Source organism: Phlebotomus papatasi, chromosome 2 (assembly GCF_024763615.1).
Source record: "Phlebotomus papatasi isolate M1 chromosome 2, Ppap_2.1, whole genome shotgun sequence".
NCBI classification, from domain to species: Eukaryota; Metazoa; Arthropoda; class Insecta; order Diptera; family Psychodidae; genus Phlebotomus; species Phlebotomus papatasi.
Genome location: NC_077223.1, coordinates 49,292,025 through 49,307,379, shown reverse-complemented (window position 1 = coordinate 49,307,379; position 15,355 = coordinate 49,292,025). Strand labels below are relative to the sequence as shown.

The 15,355-nt window shown below is 34.9% G+C and overlaps 1 protein-coding gene across 1 annotated transcript; it reads left to right on the top strand.

Moving 5' to 3' along the window:
• The first annotated feature begins 914 nt into the window (after positions 1-914).
• LOC129801465 (zinc finger protein 236-like) lies at positions 915-14,450 on the top strand. Its single transcript, XM_055846551.1, has 4 exons — positions 915-1,290; positions 1,355-2,320; positions 7,683-8,506; positions 11,976-14,450. Exons 2-4 carry the CDS (start codon positions 1,405-1,407, stop codon positions 13,188-13,190), a joined length of 2,955 nt encoding a protein of 984 aa, XP_055702526.1. The 5' UTR covers positions 915-1,290; positions 1,355-1,404; the 3' UTR covers positions 13,191-14,450.
• Positions 14,451-15,355: the final 905 nt, after the last annotated feature.

The window sequence follows — 15,355 nt, the reverse complement described above, 5'->3', positions numbered from 1 at the left end:
TCGCACGCATTACTATCGGCCGCCATTTTGCAACAAAATTAAGCCACTAAGGACTAAGCAATTAAGCCCTATGATGCATGCGTGTAAAATTAACCTTTTTTCCTCATATCAGATACTCTTTTTAGAGGTAAAATCTATTTAACACTACTTAAAATTAATTTAACTTATATTTCGGAGTAAATGTTATGCTTTTTTTTCTAATTTTCTAGTACAATTTTGAAATTAGGGTTATTATGATTATTTCAGAATAATGGTTACTTTTATGCATATTCTTGATAAAAATGATATTTTTTTAAACCATTTTTTCATTTCTGAAAATGAAACATATCGCTGCAATCGCGAGGCAGGGATTCATTTTTTGTATTGTATTATATTGTATTTTATCGCATTATATTTACTAAACTTCTGTGCAAATTTGTATAATTTTTATTTCAATAAAATGTTTTAGAGTATTTTATATATGATATTTTTTAGACTGAATATTTGGGAAATCCAGAAAATCCTGAGTCTCCCCGTCAATTTTTCATTGACATGCGTATTTCTGTCGACTTCAATTGAATGTGCACAAAGAAGAAATAACGAAATTATTTCCATCTGAAAATGAGGTAAGCTTTGCACAATTTCTACAAAATATGTAGAAGATTCTTGGATTTTTTTTACACTGAATTCTCATGCACTTCTCATAGGAGATTTATTACGTTCCACGACTACCTAAGTGTCAAAATCACCCCTAAGAAAAGTTACTATGACGAAAAAATGTCAAATTTACATTCTTTTTTTTTCTGAGTGTAGTATATAACGCAAACAAGGTTTTGTGTCGAATGCAATATTTGTGAATTTTATTAAAGTCTTTGATGGACACGATATATCGAAAATATTAGCGATATATCGGAAATTTTCACTGTTATAAACCGTTATAACTTTGGTTTTGACAGAGTATAACAGTGTTCGTGGACGCCGCCGATGTAAATAAAAAATTTTATTCAGTTTTCCCCCGAAAAAATACAAATAATAAGTGTTCTTGGACCGATCAAAACATAAAAACCTAAACTAGAATACAATGAGTGTTCTGAAGACAGCATAAATGTGATTTTTTTGTCGTTGAATAAGACGATTTTTCTGTTCATCGGAGAAGGCTTGGGAAAATTTTTTTTTGCGGATATTGCATTTTTGCAATGGTTTTCTCAAAATTTTCTATTGGTATTCCATAGAGATCATAGTGAAGTTCAAGAAAGTTATTATATTGCAAGAGCAGAAAACTCTGAACGTGCATTACTTGGCAATTACTCTGTAAGTTAAATTTTGCTTAACACATCAAAAATGATGCTGATTTGATACCTTTCACCTTCGGCAGGCTGGCGAGGGTAGTGTAGTAAGAGGAAAAGTCGAAAGATTTAAGTGACCATGCAGCTACCAGTAGCAAAAGTTGTTCTCGTGGATTGTCGAGAGGAACTCAAAAAGTACAATATCAACATCAATGACTATGTAAAGTCGACGGTAAAGGGAGATGGTGGTCCGACAGGTACCTTTCCCTGCCGGGAATGTAGTCTCGTGCTGCGGACTAAGCGATTCCGCATGATACACGAGACACGTTATCACTCAGCTAATTCAACTCTGATGCACCATCAGTGCACAAAGTGTCAGAAAAGATTCTACACGGTGGAGGATCTGGATGAGCATTTTCTCGTCCGGCACAGCAATCAGAAGTACCAGTGCGAGATGTGTTCGTTCAAGTGTAAATTCCGGGGACGTATGCAACACCACCTGGATACAAAGCACCGCAGCAGTGCTAAGAAGTATCCATGTGAGTACTGCGAGAAGAAATTCTTCCTTCCGCAACTCCTCAAGTCCCACATTGTCCGCCATCACAAAAGTGAAAGTCAGAGCGCCAAGCAGAAGGCATACACTTGTCGTCTCTGTAATCACACCATGATACGACGAGACAATATCATTGGGCACATGCAGAGACACAATGATATCACGGATCACAAGTGTAGATCCTGCGATCTCCGTTTTCTCACTGTCAAGGACCTGGTGACTCACACAAAGGTCCATAACACAGACACTGAGCAAATTAGCTGCTGCTTCTGCGATTTCCAGTCACCTAATTCCCTAAAGATGGACCGGCACATTCAGGAAGTCCATATTGATCCCAAGAAGGTGTTCTCCTGCAGCGAGTGCGGCAAGGAATTTCACTCCAAGGGCAATTTGCGGTATCACGAAAATATCAAGCATCGTCTCAATCAGAAACAAGACGAATTGGAATTTGACGATATTTTCAAAGGGACAACACTTGATTCGGATGAGGATGATAAACCAGGTATGATTTTATTTCTCTTTTTTTTAACAAAAGCCTGACAGAATTTCAAAGAATTAAAAGCGTGTGCTGGAAAAGATTTTCTCCATCGTTTTGACATGAAGTTAGTCACAGTAGGCTTTGAAAATTATTTTTCTTCGGTTATCGTGTCAAGAAAATTCATTGAGCTTTCTTTTTTTCAAAATCTTGTTAAAAATATTGATTTTTGACTGAGTAATTGGAATTGATAGAGAGCAGAGCATTTTAAGATTAGTAATAACCAGTCATCTCAAAAATGTAAATGCGAGTTAACGTAAATAGCCCGTGTACCACTCCATCGTCCGGAAGATTACTATTCGGTTTCAGGAACTCAAGACTGTTGCTCAGAAGCCAGGATATGGCCGAAATCCGGGAGTAAAACACAAGAGATGGGGATATCTTTAGAACTTGGTCTTGAAAATGAAAAAGGGGAATGGTTTGATGATCTACAAAGCTTAGGCTGTTGATTATCGGACCGAGAAACAACACTAAAATTTTCATAACAGGAAAGATGTACAGGAAAATTTACATTAAAGAGTGCCTCCAGGAGGGGAATTCTGTAACGCTCTGGCAATGCCATATGACAAATTGGGTTTGAATCTCAGGAAAGCTTATTCGAAAATGCGATTCTGTAGCCGTGACATTGACATTTCAGCTCACGTGGCATTGTCAGAAGTCACATATTTGAGATTTCTGGCAATTCAACAAATGACAATGAATTTTGTTAAACAAATAAACCAAGACGTATTGTATTTTCATAAAATCATTAAGTAAAGGGATTTCATTAAAAAATCAATGAATTGCATTTTCGAACTCATATGATGTGACAAAAAAGTTCGAATGCCTCGAATGGCATTGTCAGATTTCGAACTCACGCGTGACAATGCCTCGAAAATTACAGAATTCCCCAGAATTTTAGGTATAATTAATTATACCTAAAATTTAACGGTCTTTATATTAATACATCCTAAAATGAATAAATATTTAAAACCAGAATGAATTCATAGACTAAAGCGTGTCCTGGATTTAAATTCAAGTTTTCGACATGAAGTTAGTCACAATAGGAATTGAGTTTTGTTTTAATTTTTTTTTGAAGTTTGAGAATTTCGTCAGCTTTTCATTTCTGAAAAAAAAAATATTGAAAAAGGTTGTGTTTTGGCTGAAAAAAGTGATAAAAATGGAGAACCTGCGCAAATTGATCGTGGACACGTACCTAAAGAATCCAAAAGCGAGCTATTCAAAAATCGGAAGGATCACCGGAAAGTGTCCATCCACGGTGCGAAGGGTTATATTACGCTTCAAGGAACTCAAGACTGTTGTTTGAAAGCCAGGATGTGGCAGAAAACCTGGAGCTGTAGACAAGAGGATGGAGAAGAGAATGTTGGCGCTTTTCCAGAAGCAACCTTGCCTTTCAGTCAGAGATGTGGGCAAAAAGCTGGGTATCTCCAAGAGCTTAGTGCAGAGAATCAAAGACAATAACGGATTGATAACGTACAAAGCTCAAGCTGCTCCCCATCGCACGGACAAGCAGAAGCAAAGTTCCAAAACGTGGTCGAGAAATCTGAGTGATCGAGTTTTAAAAAGGCTTTCAAGGATGCATTTTGATGGACGACGAAACTGTCGTAAAATGTGAATTTACTCAGTTGCCCGGCCAACAGTTTTACACGGCGAAGACTCGTACGCGTGTAGCCAGCAAGTTCAAGTTCAAAGAGTACGACAAGTTCCCGAAGAAATATGTGGTTTGGATGGCAATCTGCTCTTGTGGACGTCGCAGCGAAGAATTTTTCATAACAGGGACGATGAATGCGGATATCTACATTAAAGAGTGCCTCCAAAAACGACTTTTGCCACTGTATCAAAGCCACGACATCCCTCCTCCATTTTGGCATGATTTGGGATCATGTCATTACGCGAAAGCCACCCTGGAATGGTTTGCCAACAACAATGTTAAATATGTAGATAAGAAGGTCAAGCCGCCCTGCACTCCAGAAGTCCGCACCATTGAGAAATACCGGGGGATTTTGAAAGGAGACTTGAAGAAGAAGGCTAATAGGGCACAATGAAATACCCTTTCAAGAAATATAAATAGTATTTTTATATGTAGGGGAAAGTGACCAAGCTTGATACTGTAAAATGATTTCCAAGGTTTGTGATTATTTTCTGAGTATCACACAGACCGAAGCGATTCTTCCACTATGACAAAAAAGTGTCTCACTTATTAGGTTCATAATCCCACCTCAAATAGTTCCTGAAAAATCTTAGATTTTCTTCAAGAAGAAAATGGAAATTCAGTGGCGATTTTTATACAAGTTGGGTCCGGGGCCTTCCTGTATAAAAATTGATTCGACAATTCGGAGGTCCATTTTCACTGCAAAAAAATCACCGGATACAAAAAAATGCACATCAATATTTAGACGGAACTCTAATCTATCTGCTTAAATCGTTTGTACGACTGGTTATTAGTTTTAAAATTACTTTTATCTAATTTTTCTAAGCCATGTTTTTATGACATTAGGGCGCTAGCGAAAACCATTTTTTCACTTTGCGTCCATGAAAATGTCACTCTACAACCTTAAAATTCAGGCAACAGGGTTGAAGGCTATGTCAATTGTCGATAAAATTGTAGGATTACAATAGGTGTAATTATGAAAGAATCACATCTAATGATAGAGTTGCCACAATTAAATTATCATTCATGGACCATTCTTAAAATATAGGATGGACACAGGTAGAATTTGTGAATTTGTCACCACCCACAAAAACAGTGTCCCCAAGTAAAAATATTTTTACATAAATATTAATACTGATGAACCCTCTAGGTGCCTATGATAGTAGTTTTCCTGAACAGCGACATTAATTAAGAAATACTTATGAAATATCATGTATCGAAGTTTTGGACCCATTTTTAATTTTTGCTTCCTGAAACTAGGGAAAAAGAGCTGGGATCCTAATTTTTTTAGGAAATGTGAGGCTTAGGACCAGCTATTAAAATATATTGCTGTGAGTCATAATTATTGATTAACGTAGGAAAAAAAATAGTTATTATCAAGCTTGAATCATATCAAGCATGGTCACTTTCCCCTACTATAGTTTTTTAATGAGAGTCATTTGTCTTCTTGGATTTAAATTTGGGACACGCTTTATTCGAAGATATCATACATAATTTTAATTAATTTATTTGCATGGCCGAAATTACACTCAAGGTGGCCAAAATTAGAAGCTGGCCGAAATTTAATTTGGCACACTTCCCCTATTTCAGTCGATACAAATATTCACTGTCACTGATCCCCAACACACACCGAGAAGGGATGCTGTGATATAGTAGCGGCACTGATTGCCCACAGAGCTGTGATATTGAGCGGCTATCCGTATCGGGGGATAAGATAGGATAGGAGTGGGGAAGCATAAGGGGTCAAATTGGTGGCCCGGATGCATCGGTAATCCGAAATGGAGAACTGACCCCTAGCAAAATCTTATCTTATTAGCCTAGATAAGCTTATGGCAGCTGAGATTCTTCATATAGACGTCCTGAAGGGGAATTCTGTAACGATTCCAATATCATATGGCAAATTTTCGTAGTAAATTTAGGAGAATGGCCATTACGAGGAGTTCTATTAGGCTTTTAGTAAATTAATCTGAATCTGATTTTTTGGTTATTTTTTTCAAATTTAGCACACAAAGTTTCTAAATTTGTCACATGACATTGTCATATTGTTACAGAATTCCCCTACTGGGGAGTGTTTGGAAATCGGGGTGCTTACAACTCGGAATGAGCGAAAATTCGATTGTGAGTTAAATTTTGGGGATAAAGAATCGAGCAAATTGTTCTTGGCGGTAGAAACGAATAAAATAGGTTCAACGCGATTTTTTACCTCCAAAATTTAACTCACAATCGAATTTTCACGCATTCCGAATTGCAAGTTCATCGAGTTCGCGTAATGCCCAAGATAAATTCTCGACTTAAGCCGAGAGACGGCTTAACGTAATTATGATTAAAATATTGATTTGACAAAATTCCCATTAGTTTCCCTATGCCGTTTCTCGGCTTCAACTGAGAGACGGATTACTCAAAACCGAGGAAAATTTCAGCTACTATAAGCTTATCTGGGCTTATCGCCGGTTTTTATAGGAAATCTTTTCGTCCACACGCTTTATTACAATGATGAATAGGGGAAATGCTCATAATTTTGGACAGTCTGCTTATAAGCATCGAAGTTCCAAGTTTGAAGTGCGATATTTTCTATACTAATTGACATTTCTTGTTACTCTCTTTTCAGAAGGGTTGTTTAGAAACTTAGCAAGCTATTTATCGTCTTATTTTTATTAAAATTAGTTTTAATACGTTTAAAAATGAATTGATAAGTAGAGGTGACCTTGGCTCTTATTTTGGACAACTTGTTTATTAATTTGTCCAACTTGACTGTAAATTTGGACAGCTAATCCGCCTCAATAGGATGCCCATTGTTCTTCATTTGATGAACCAATCTTACCAAGTCCTCTTCCTGTTCATGTAAGGGAAACGTAGAATGTCACAAGAAGCCCGGAAACTTTCCATATCATTCATTAAAGTGAGTTGACTTCGGTATTCCAAGTACGTGCGGATTCGCTCATTCCCTGACCTTTCCGGGAGCCTTTCAAGGCATTTCTCGCTACATCTCTTTCGTAGAGATGATGCTCCTTTGTTTCTCCAGGCATTTGTCCAACCTAGTCATCACAAAAGCTAAAACTTCACGAAATTTCGTGAGAAAAACACCTGTCCAAAATAAGTAGTATCAGCTCACTGGTAAATGTCTTAAAAAATTTTCTATTTTTCACAAGGCAAATCTCACTTCTGGTCAAATGTACAAATCACCACTAACGTGAATCAACATAATATTCAATGAATATTCAATAATATCACTCAAAAAAAGCGAAGAAACATTGTTAGTACTTCACCACAGTTAAATAAGACTGAATTAAACACAAAGTTCTGTCATATTTCTCGTAAGCAATTGCTCACACTGAATTTTCAACAAAGCAATTTCAACTTAAATCATATTCAAATTTTAACGTATTTAGTGTTAAAATCTTCCAAAAAGAACAAATATTTAAATAAAATTCATTATTCATCAAATATTGGAATAAAAATCCATCATTTTAATCAATTTATTTTTAGTGTCCAATGTTATCCTCAAAGTGTCCAAAATAAGAAACTGGACAAAATTATGAGCATTTCCCCTACTGAATGCGGAATTTGCGTAAGCTGAGTTTATTAGACTGGGATACTGGGGACTCAAAAAATTCTTCCGATTTTCCTTCAAAGATATTACTATTAAACTTTTTTTTGTGTTCTGATAAAATTTCTCAGGCACTTCGAATAGTCATATGAGTGATGAATCGTTGGAGGAGTTGCAGAAGCAAATCAATTCAATTAATGTCAATGAAGGGGAAAAGGATCACGAAGAGCTGAGTAATTTTATGCCAATAAATGGTGACAGTGAAATAGAAGAGGATACACCGGTTGTGATATCAATAGCCGAAGCTGAAAAGCTTCTTTCGATTCCCGAAAAAGTTCCTCCAGTGGACATACAGCAAAATATAGAAGATGAAGTACCACCTGAAGACAATGAAGAACAGAAAGAGGAACCAAAAGAAGAAGAACCAAAGCAGGAAGAGAAACAGGAAAAACCACCTCCAACGAGTTCCCGAAGGACACTATCGCTAGCAGATCGTACATGTCCTTTGTGTTTGGTTGTGATGGGCAGGAAGCGTGAGATGTTGAGCCATTATGCTCGTCACGATGAGAAAAGAGATCATCGATGTAATTTTTGTCCGCTACGCTTCTTAGCACGAACACGTCTCAGTGAGCATGAATTGATTCATAAGCGCAAACCTGGAGCAATGTCGAAGATGTACAAGTGCTCCATGTGCACCTACACAACAAAGTCTCGTTTCTACATGAGATCTCACAGCAAGAATATTCATAAAGTACAACCTGAAACGCCTACACCTATGGTCACTGATGGTTACGAAAACTCCAATGGTAATGCCGAAAAAGTTGATGATAAGAAAACATTTAAATGTGAGATTTGTGGAAAAGTGTTGAAAACTGAGTACACACTGAAAACTCACTGGAACATCCATAAGAGTAACTTTAAATGTCTAACCTGCAATAAATGTTTTTCCGTTAAGGTAAGTCAAAAAAAAAACATTTTTATATATTGAACATAAGGATAATGTACTTGTTTTTATAGTATATCGTTGGTTGCATCGATCGTAATCGTATCTACATTTATTTTGTCTATTTGGTGCAAACTACGATAGGAACTTTGCCTCTTTCGTCAACTGCTTATGCAAAAGAAATGCAGATACGAAAACGGTCCATGCAATCGACGATATTCCATGTGATCATCGATTTACACTTTATAGGGGAGACTGGGGCAAAAAGTCACAAATTGAAAATTTGAAAATTCAATATCTTCTAAGATAAAAGAGATAGCGGCTTAAATTTTTTCCATAGATGGCCTCCATAGACCTTCTTCGAAGTCCTAAGTTTTTTAGAATTCGAACAAGGAATTTAGAAAATATAAAAAAAATATTGAAATTTTTAGCTCTATTTTTGAAATGTTTTCCTTACAACAGATATCAATTTTGACCTACTTATTTTCCAAAATTGATGCACTGGTAAATATTTTCTAAATAATTTGGGTTCTTTGAATACGAATCCGCTATTTATTTTAGAATTTCACAAAGGTTCTTTTCTCCCGAAATCCTTTTATTAAAAATGGCCACTTGGGGTAAAAAGTAACAAAAGGTATAGAGCAAAAAGTAACAAAAAGGGAAGCAATTTCTGATGTCTCACGGCGAAAAGAAACGTCATTACCATGTCTCGCCACTTTTTTTTGCATTGGTCAAACGATTTGCAGTCTTTTGTGTGTTTTTTTTTCTAAAATAGCTTGAAAAGCGCTTTTCTCGTTTTCTCACTTTTCTCGCAGAGAAAACTGTATTTTACAAAGGTGTCTGTCTGTCCGACCGTTACTATGTTTTAGAGGCTATATGGTTGTAGATAGAAATTTGATACTTTCGAGGGACCCCCCATAAGTCAACCCTCTCCTTCAAAAGAGGATTGTTTGTTTTTTTGGATTTCTGGTAAACGCGTCGTGCGATTTCCTTTTCATGTTTTGATATATTTTAAAGATATCCAGGTGAATATGTCTTCCTTATATGTATGAAAACTCCGTCGAATCATTTATAATAACGATTTTTCAAGGTCAAAAGTAAAAATAAAAGCCTTCAGAGCGTATTTCTCATCCACATGGAAATATCTTTGTACTCTTGGAATTTCCGATGAAACTGAATCAGTTCTAATCGGTTCTGAATCTAAACCGTTTTATAACCTTTAAACTTTTTAACTTTTTCAAATGAGGCAACAAACTTTTGACGTATGAAAAATGGACAACTTTTGGAAAACAATTTTTTTTTATATAATATAAAATGAATTATTTTTTCGAATACATAAGTAAGATCTACGGATTACAGGCAATTCATTTTCAAAAAGACAAAATTTTTAAAAGCATGTTTTCTATAATTTTTTTCATCTACTTTCCTGTTGCTTTGAGGCAACAAACTATTGACACCTACTGTACATTAAACCCGAACTGCATTTTGAGCAATGTTTTGAGTGATTTATGAATCAATTGAAATCGGTTGAGAACCGGTAAATAGTAAATGATGCGAAAGTACCTGTGGGGTATAGCATCTATAAAGGTATATCAAGGTGTTATCTACTTTGGGAAAAAAATCGGTATTGAGTATCACATGTTCTGACTAATAACAAATATGTATAAAATGTCAAACTTAAGATTTTGGTGATTGCATGCAATATGATCGAAATTTGATACCGTTACCCTAATAGTTTACAGCCTTTAATTTATTTTTAAGAAGGGACTAATGACCCTGCAATTAAAAAACTCAAAATTTTCTTGTGAAATTATCAGTAGGGGTAACTGGGGCAAAAAGTTACAACATGGCTATTGTGTTTTTTTTCAAGCTACCCGAGCGCCCCAGAAATTTCTACTCAATAGCGCCCTTTCATAGGAAATTTACCGCTCTACAACTTTGTGAAAAGTAATTTTCCCCTATTTTTTTAAGGAAATACATTAATAGAGCCGTATTCTTAAGAGTAATTTTGTGACCATTCTCAAAATGCTATAGCAAATAGAACCAGGCATGAGATATTATCACATTTTGATTCGCTTTATTACGGGCTTCCGTAAATTTTAAAAAAATAGCTAAGTGGCAAATTTTCATAGGAAATTTATTCCTCTACACCTTTTTAAAACAGTTTTCTCTATCTGAACGAGAAAAGTGCTTTTCAGGCTATTTTAGAAAAAAAAAACACACACAAGAGACTGCTAATCGTTTGACCAATTCAAACAAAAAGCGGCGAGACATGGAAATGACGTTTCTTTTCGCAGTGACACATCAGAAATTGCTTCGCTTTTTTGTTACTTCTTGCTCCATACCTTTTGTTACTTTTTACCCCAAGTGGTCACTTTTAATAAAAGGATTTCGGGAGAAAAGAATCTTTGAAAAAAATCTAAAATAGATAGTGGTTTTTATTTTTTTTATTTTCTGAAATCCAAGTTTGAATTCTATGAAACTTAGGACTTTGAAGAAGGTCTATGGAGAAGAAATTTAAGCCGCTATCTCTTATTGAATTTTCAAATTTTCAATTTGTGACTTTTTGCCCTAGTCTCCCCTACTGATTGATACTCCAATTTCCCGTAAAATTGTGGTATTTTGAAGAGTTGTAGCATAATGGCCTCTATACATTGTGAGCAATTTTCGTAAAAAAATTGCTTTTCTGATATTTAATTTCCCAACTTCAACTCCAAATCGAATTAGCATACATTCTAGGTTTGCTTACATTAGGAATCTCACCTACAATAAACTGATCTAGGTTATCTGCCCATTTTCAAAGTTTTTAATTACTAAGGCTGCTATTCTGCTATCTTTATAATTTTGTAAGATTTTGCGGAATTTGGAATTCTTGTTAGAGTTAATCCAAGGTTGAGCAATTCTGCCTCCAAGAAATATTATAGCAAAAATTGAACAAGATATAAAAAATTTGGAGACTTGTCGTGCAGCATCGTCTGCGGAATTATTTGACACTGTATGTTTATAGTGGTTTGTTATTTTTCACGAAAAAAGCATTAAAGGTAATTATATTCAATTCAACCTTGATAAAACTTTCACTTTACAAAATTTAAAAGGACCTCTAAATTTTTCTTGGATCGTACAAGAAAATGTATGGAACTGTCAAAGAATTTTTGAATAAATTGAAAAATTCTTGGATGTAAAATATGGTATTGAAAATTTTGTTGGAGACTTTATAGCAAGATCTAAAATATTTGGAGAGTACTAATATTTCAGAACTTTATATTTTTTCTGTGAGAATACTAAATTTCTTGGATCTTGCTCAGTTACAAAATTATAAAGATGGAAGAATAGCAGCCTAAGTCTTGAAAACTTACCTAGTTTGGTTTATTTTAAAAATATTATTTTATATACACTGACCACAAAATCAAAAAAATATATATATAAAACACGTTTCTCTGTTTTCGAATGAGATCTCTTGATTTTTTTGCATTTCCTTTAGGAGCGTCTTGAAAAACACGTTGAAAAGCATGATGAAAGCAAAGATTTACAGTGCACCTTCTGTCCACTGAGATTTCTCACTGGAGCTGAGATGGAGTTACATATGGGATTGGAGCATGAACAGGCGAATGTTAAAGTGATAATGTGTCCCTATTGTCCGTACAAAACTTCAATAATGCGTGCAATGAATCTTCGTTGCCACTTAAAGAATGTTCATAAATTGCCGAATCCTTTTCAAATTATTCGTGAGCTTAAATTTGGTACGATGAATGAAGAGGAACGGAAGCTTGTTTGTAAAATTTGTCATATGAAGTTACCCACGGAGAGTGCTCTGAAGATGCATCAGGACAAGAAGCATGGAAAGAAGAAGATTCTGATAAAAGAGAAGAAGATTCCGATAAAAGAGAAGAATATTCCGATAAAAGAGAAGATTCCAATAAAAGAGAAGAAGATTGTGGAAAGTGTAAAGGAAAAACCGGTAGAAGTGCATAAGAATGAGACAACGACTGAAGTAGCAACATCGACACAGCCCACGAGTATTCTGGATTGCTTCTTTGAATGTGATCTCTGTGAGATCTTTTTGGAGAGTATTAATACCATGCGGGAGCATTTTGTGGTGCAACACAATAATCTTAAGCCATATAAGTGTGAAATTTGTGAAAATCGCTTTCCCACTTGGCCAATTTTGAGGCGTCATCAAAAATTATCCCATAAGTCTGTTGGAACATTCATTCCTGAACGTATTATTATACAGCAACAGCGCAAGAGACGTAGAACTCCATCTACATCATCATCCAGTTCATCATCTTCTGGCAGTTCAACGTCATCCAGTTCCTCCTCAAATAGCTCTTCATCATCCAGTAGCACCTTGACAAATGCCTCTCATCATCGGCATACGGGAGAGTCTGATGTGTCCGTCCCCAAAGCTGTTGTCCGGACTCCAATGCGTGGCAAGTCTCTGCCGCCGTCTCTACCAAAAAAGACCGTTAGTCTCAAGGTCATGACCTTGACTAATAAGATCAGCGACCATGAGTATCAATGTGACATTTGCAGACAGATCTTTGACAATGAGGAAGCCTTTAAGTCGCACTTCCAGTACCATAATCATCTAAATCCATTCAAGTGCGAGCTTTGTTCAAAGAGATTTGAGACATGGGTGTCACTTAGAAGGCATCAAGGCATCATGCATAAAGGTTACCGAAATAACTGTCTGTAGGTAGGTAGTTTCAAAGAAAGTGTGGAAAATAAACTCAAAAATGTAGAAATTATTATTTTGAAGAAAACAAAAAAAAGTCATTAAATAATAAGTAGAGATTCTCGAAATTTTTGCAAAGGTATTATTGCCTCTGCAATAAGAAAATAACAGATGTTACGCTGAATTGTGTTGTAAACGATCGTTTCAAACATTATACCAGAAAATTTAAACAATCTGAAGAAAAGCTCGATGATCGCATTTATCTTTTCTGCGACATTTTCTCACTGGTAGTCCCTGCAGTGATGATCAATCTAGAGCACGCGTAACCATTTATAAATGGCCCTTTCATATCATAACAAATTAAAAATTTTAAATTACAAATTTTTTTAGATGATACTAGGGTAAGATGGGGTAATTCAGAATTATGTCTAATTTCGAATTTTAAGATTTTCTCATTGTTTCAGATGGTCAAAGAAAAAAAAAGAAAACCACGAAGAAGTACAAGACTTTGCATTCGAGAGTACTTCTTCGTTGTTTTTCTCCCTTTTGTTATCTAAAACTGTTTGGAAGTCTCAACGTTCCAAATATGATTCCGAATTACTCCGTATTACCCTATATGAAATTCAATTAATTACAGAAAATTAAAGAGTTTTGTTTCAAAATGAAATTTTAAGGGTATCGTTTTTTAGAGTATAAATAAAAATATTCCACAAAGCATGATTTTAAAGAAAAAAAGAACACTAAAAATTCCGGCATCCCAGGATACCGAATACCGGAATTCGAAGATCGTAGATTTTCAGAATTCCGAAATTCAGAATTAGTGTTTAATTCCCGGGATATTGAGTTTAAAAAAAATCCCAGGATTTAGAAAACATTAGAAACAACTTACTTTGTAAGCTTCAAATAGCTATCCTACATTGTTTGACAATGTAAGTGGTAAAGTAAAAACATTTTTTTTTATATCAGTGTTTAAACAAGAGATTTATAAGATATGATAAATCTGTTTGATTCTCCAACGGTGTCTTGGCTAAAAATTAAGTGGAACTGTCTCTTTAACGAAATGTCTTCGATATTCGAAAGACTCAAACTAATTTCGAATTTTCAAATAAAACATTCGCACAAGATGTGAAAACTTCATTAGACATCACTAGAGCTGGCCGAAATATGTATTTGCATGTTTTTATTAACCCTCTAACGGGTAAGACCGCCTCCAGGCGGTCTTCACAAAAATCACATTTACAGCGACAATAAAGGTTTTATTTATTTAAAAGTGCTATAGTGTCCTCGGTAATGGTCTTATAAACATTTCTTGAAAGTTTGAACTCATTTTGACTTCATTTTGTTGCTATTCCCAGTTTTGTGTGACAGGTCAGAGAAAAAGCAACAAAAAAATATTTGTGCAAAAAAACTCATTTCCAATTTCCATAAAAATACCGATTTAAAGTTATCTGACTAAAATAAATTTATTTTTTACTGAAAGATATGTCATTCTACTTTGTATATTTTATTTAAAAAAATTGAACAAACTAAAAATGTGAATTTTAGAAGCAAAAAGAGTTTCAAAAAATTTTTATATTTTCTCACCTAGCGCCTAAACTAAAAAAGATAATGAAGAATGGATGGTTTTTTCGACTTTATTGGATAACAATTATTCTAGAAAACATTGTTTTAGAAATTTTTCGCATATTAAAGAAAACACCGTTAGAGGGTTAATTTGAAAATTCGAAATTGGGTTTGAATCGTCGAACATCAACGACTTTTTCTGCAAATAGCAATTTACCTTTTAGCCAAGACACTATTGGCGAATTAATCTCCAGCTGTGAATGGGAAGATGTGGGGTTTCTGCTCTGCATGCAAAAAGTCTCTTATTGTGAATGGGCCATTCAGTTCCAAAAGATAGTTTCGATTTTCTGGAGAAAATTCATGCTTAAAAATTTAATCTGTGGAATACTACATGTACTTTTGATTTAGGAATAATTGTTTGAAATAAAGATAGTAAAAAAATATTTTAATGTTTATTTTTCTTATTTCATTTCATTTTTGAAAATCAAGTCAGTTATGAAAGTATTTTTAGATTTTTGGAAAGACGATTGGTTATTATCATTAATCGTAACAGGATATTTGTTACAATGTAATCATGTAGGGTGGAGTCTACACTTATGGATGTTATACACTTATGGACAGCG

Coding starts and splice junctions, on each gene's coding strand:
- LOC129801465 (XM_055846551.1), top strand. CDS start 1,405: ATGCAGCTACCAGTAGCAAAAGTTGTTCTCGTGGATTGTCGAGAGGAA. Junction 2,321..7,682: donor GGATGAGGATGATAAACCAG/GTATGATTTTAT, acceptor AAAATTTCTCAG/GCACTTCGAATAGTCATATG. Junction 8,507..11,975: donor ATAAATGTTTTTCCGTTAAG/GTAAGTCAAAAA, acceptor CATTTCCTTTAG/GAGCGTCTTGAAAAACACGT.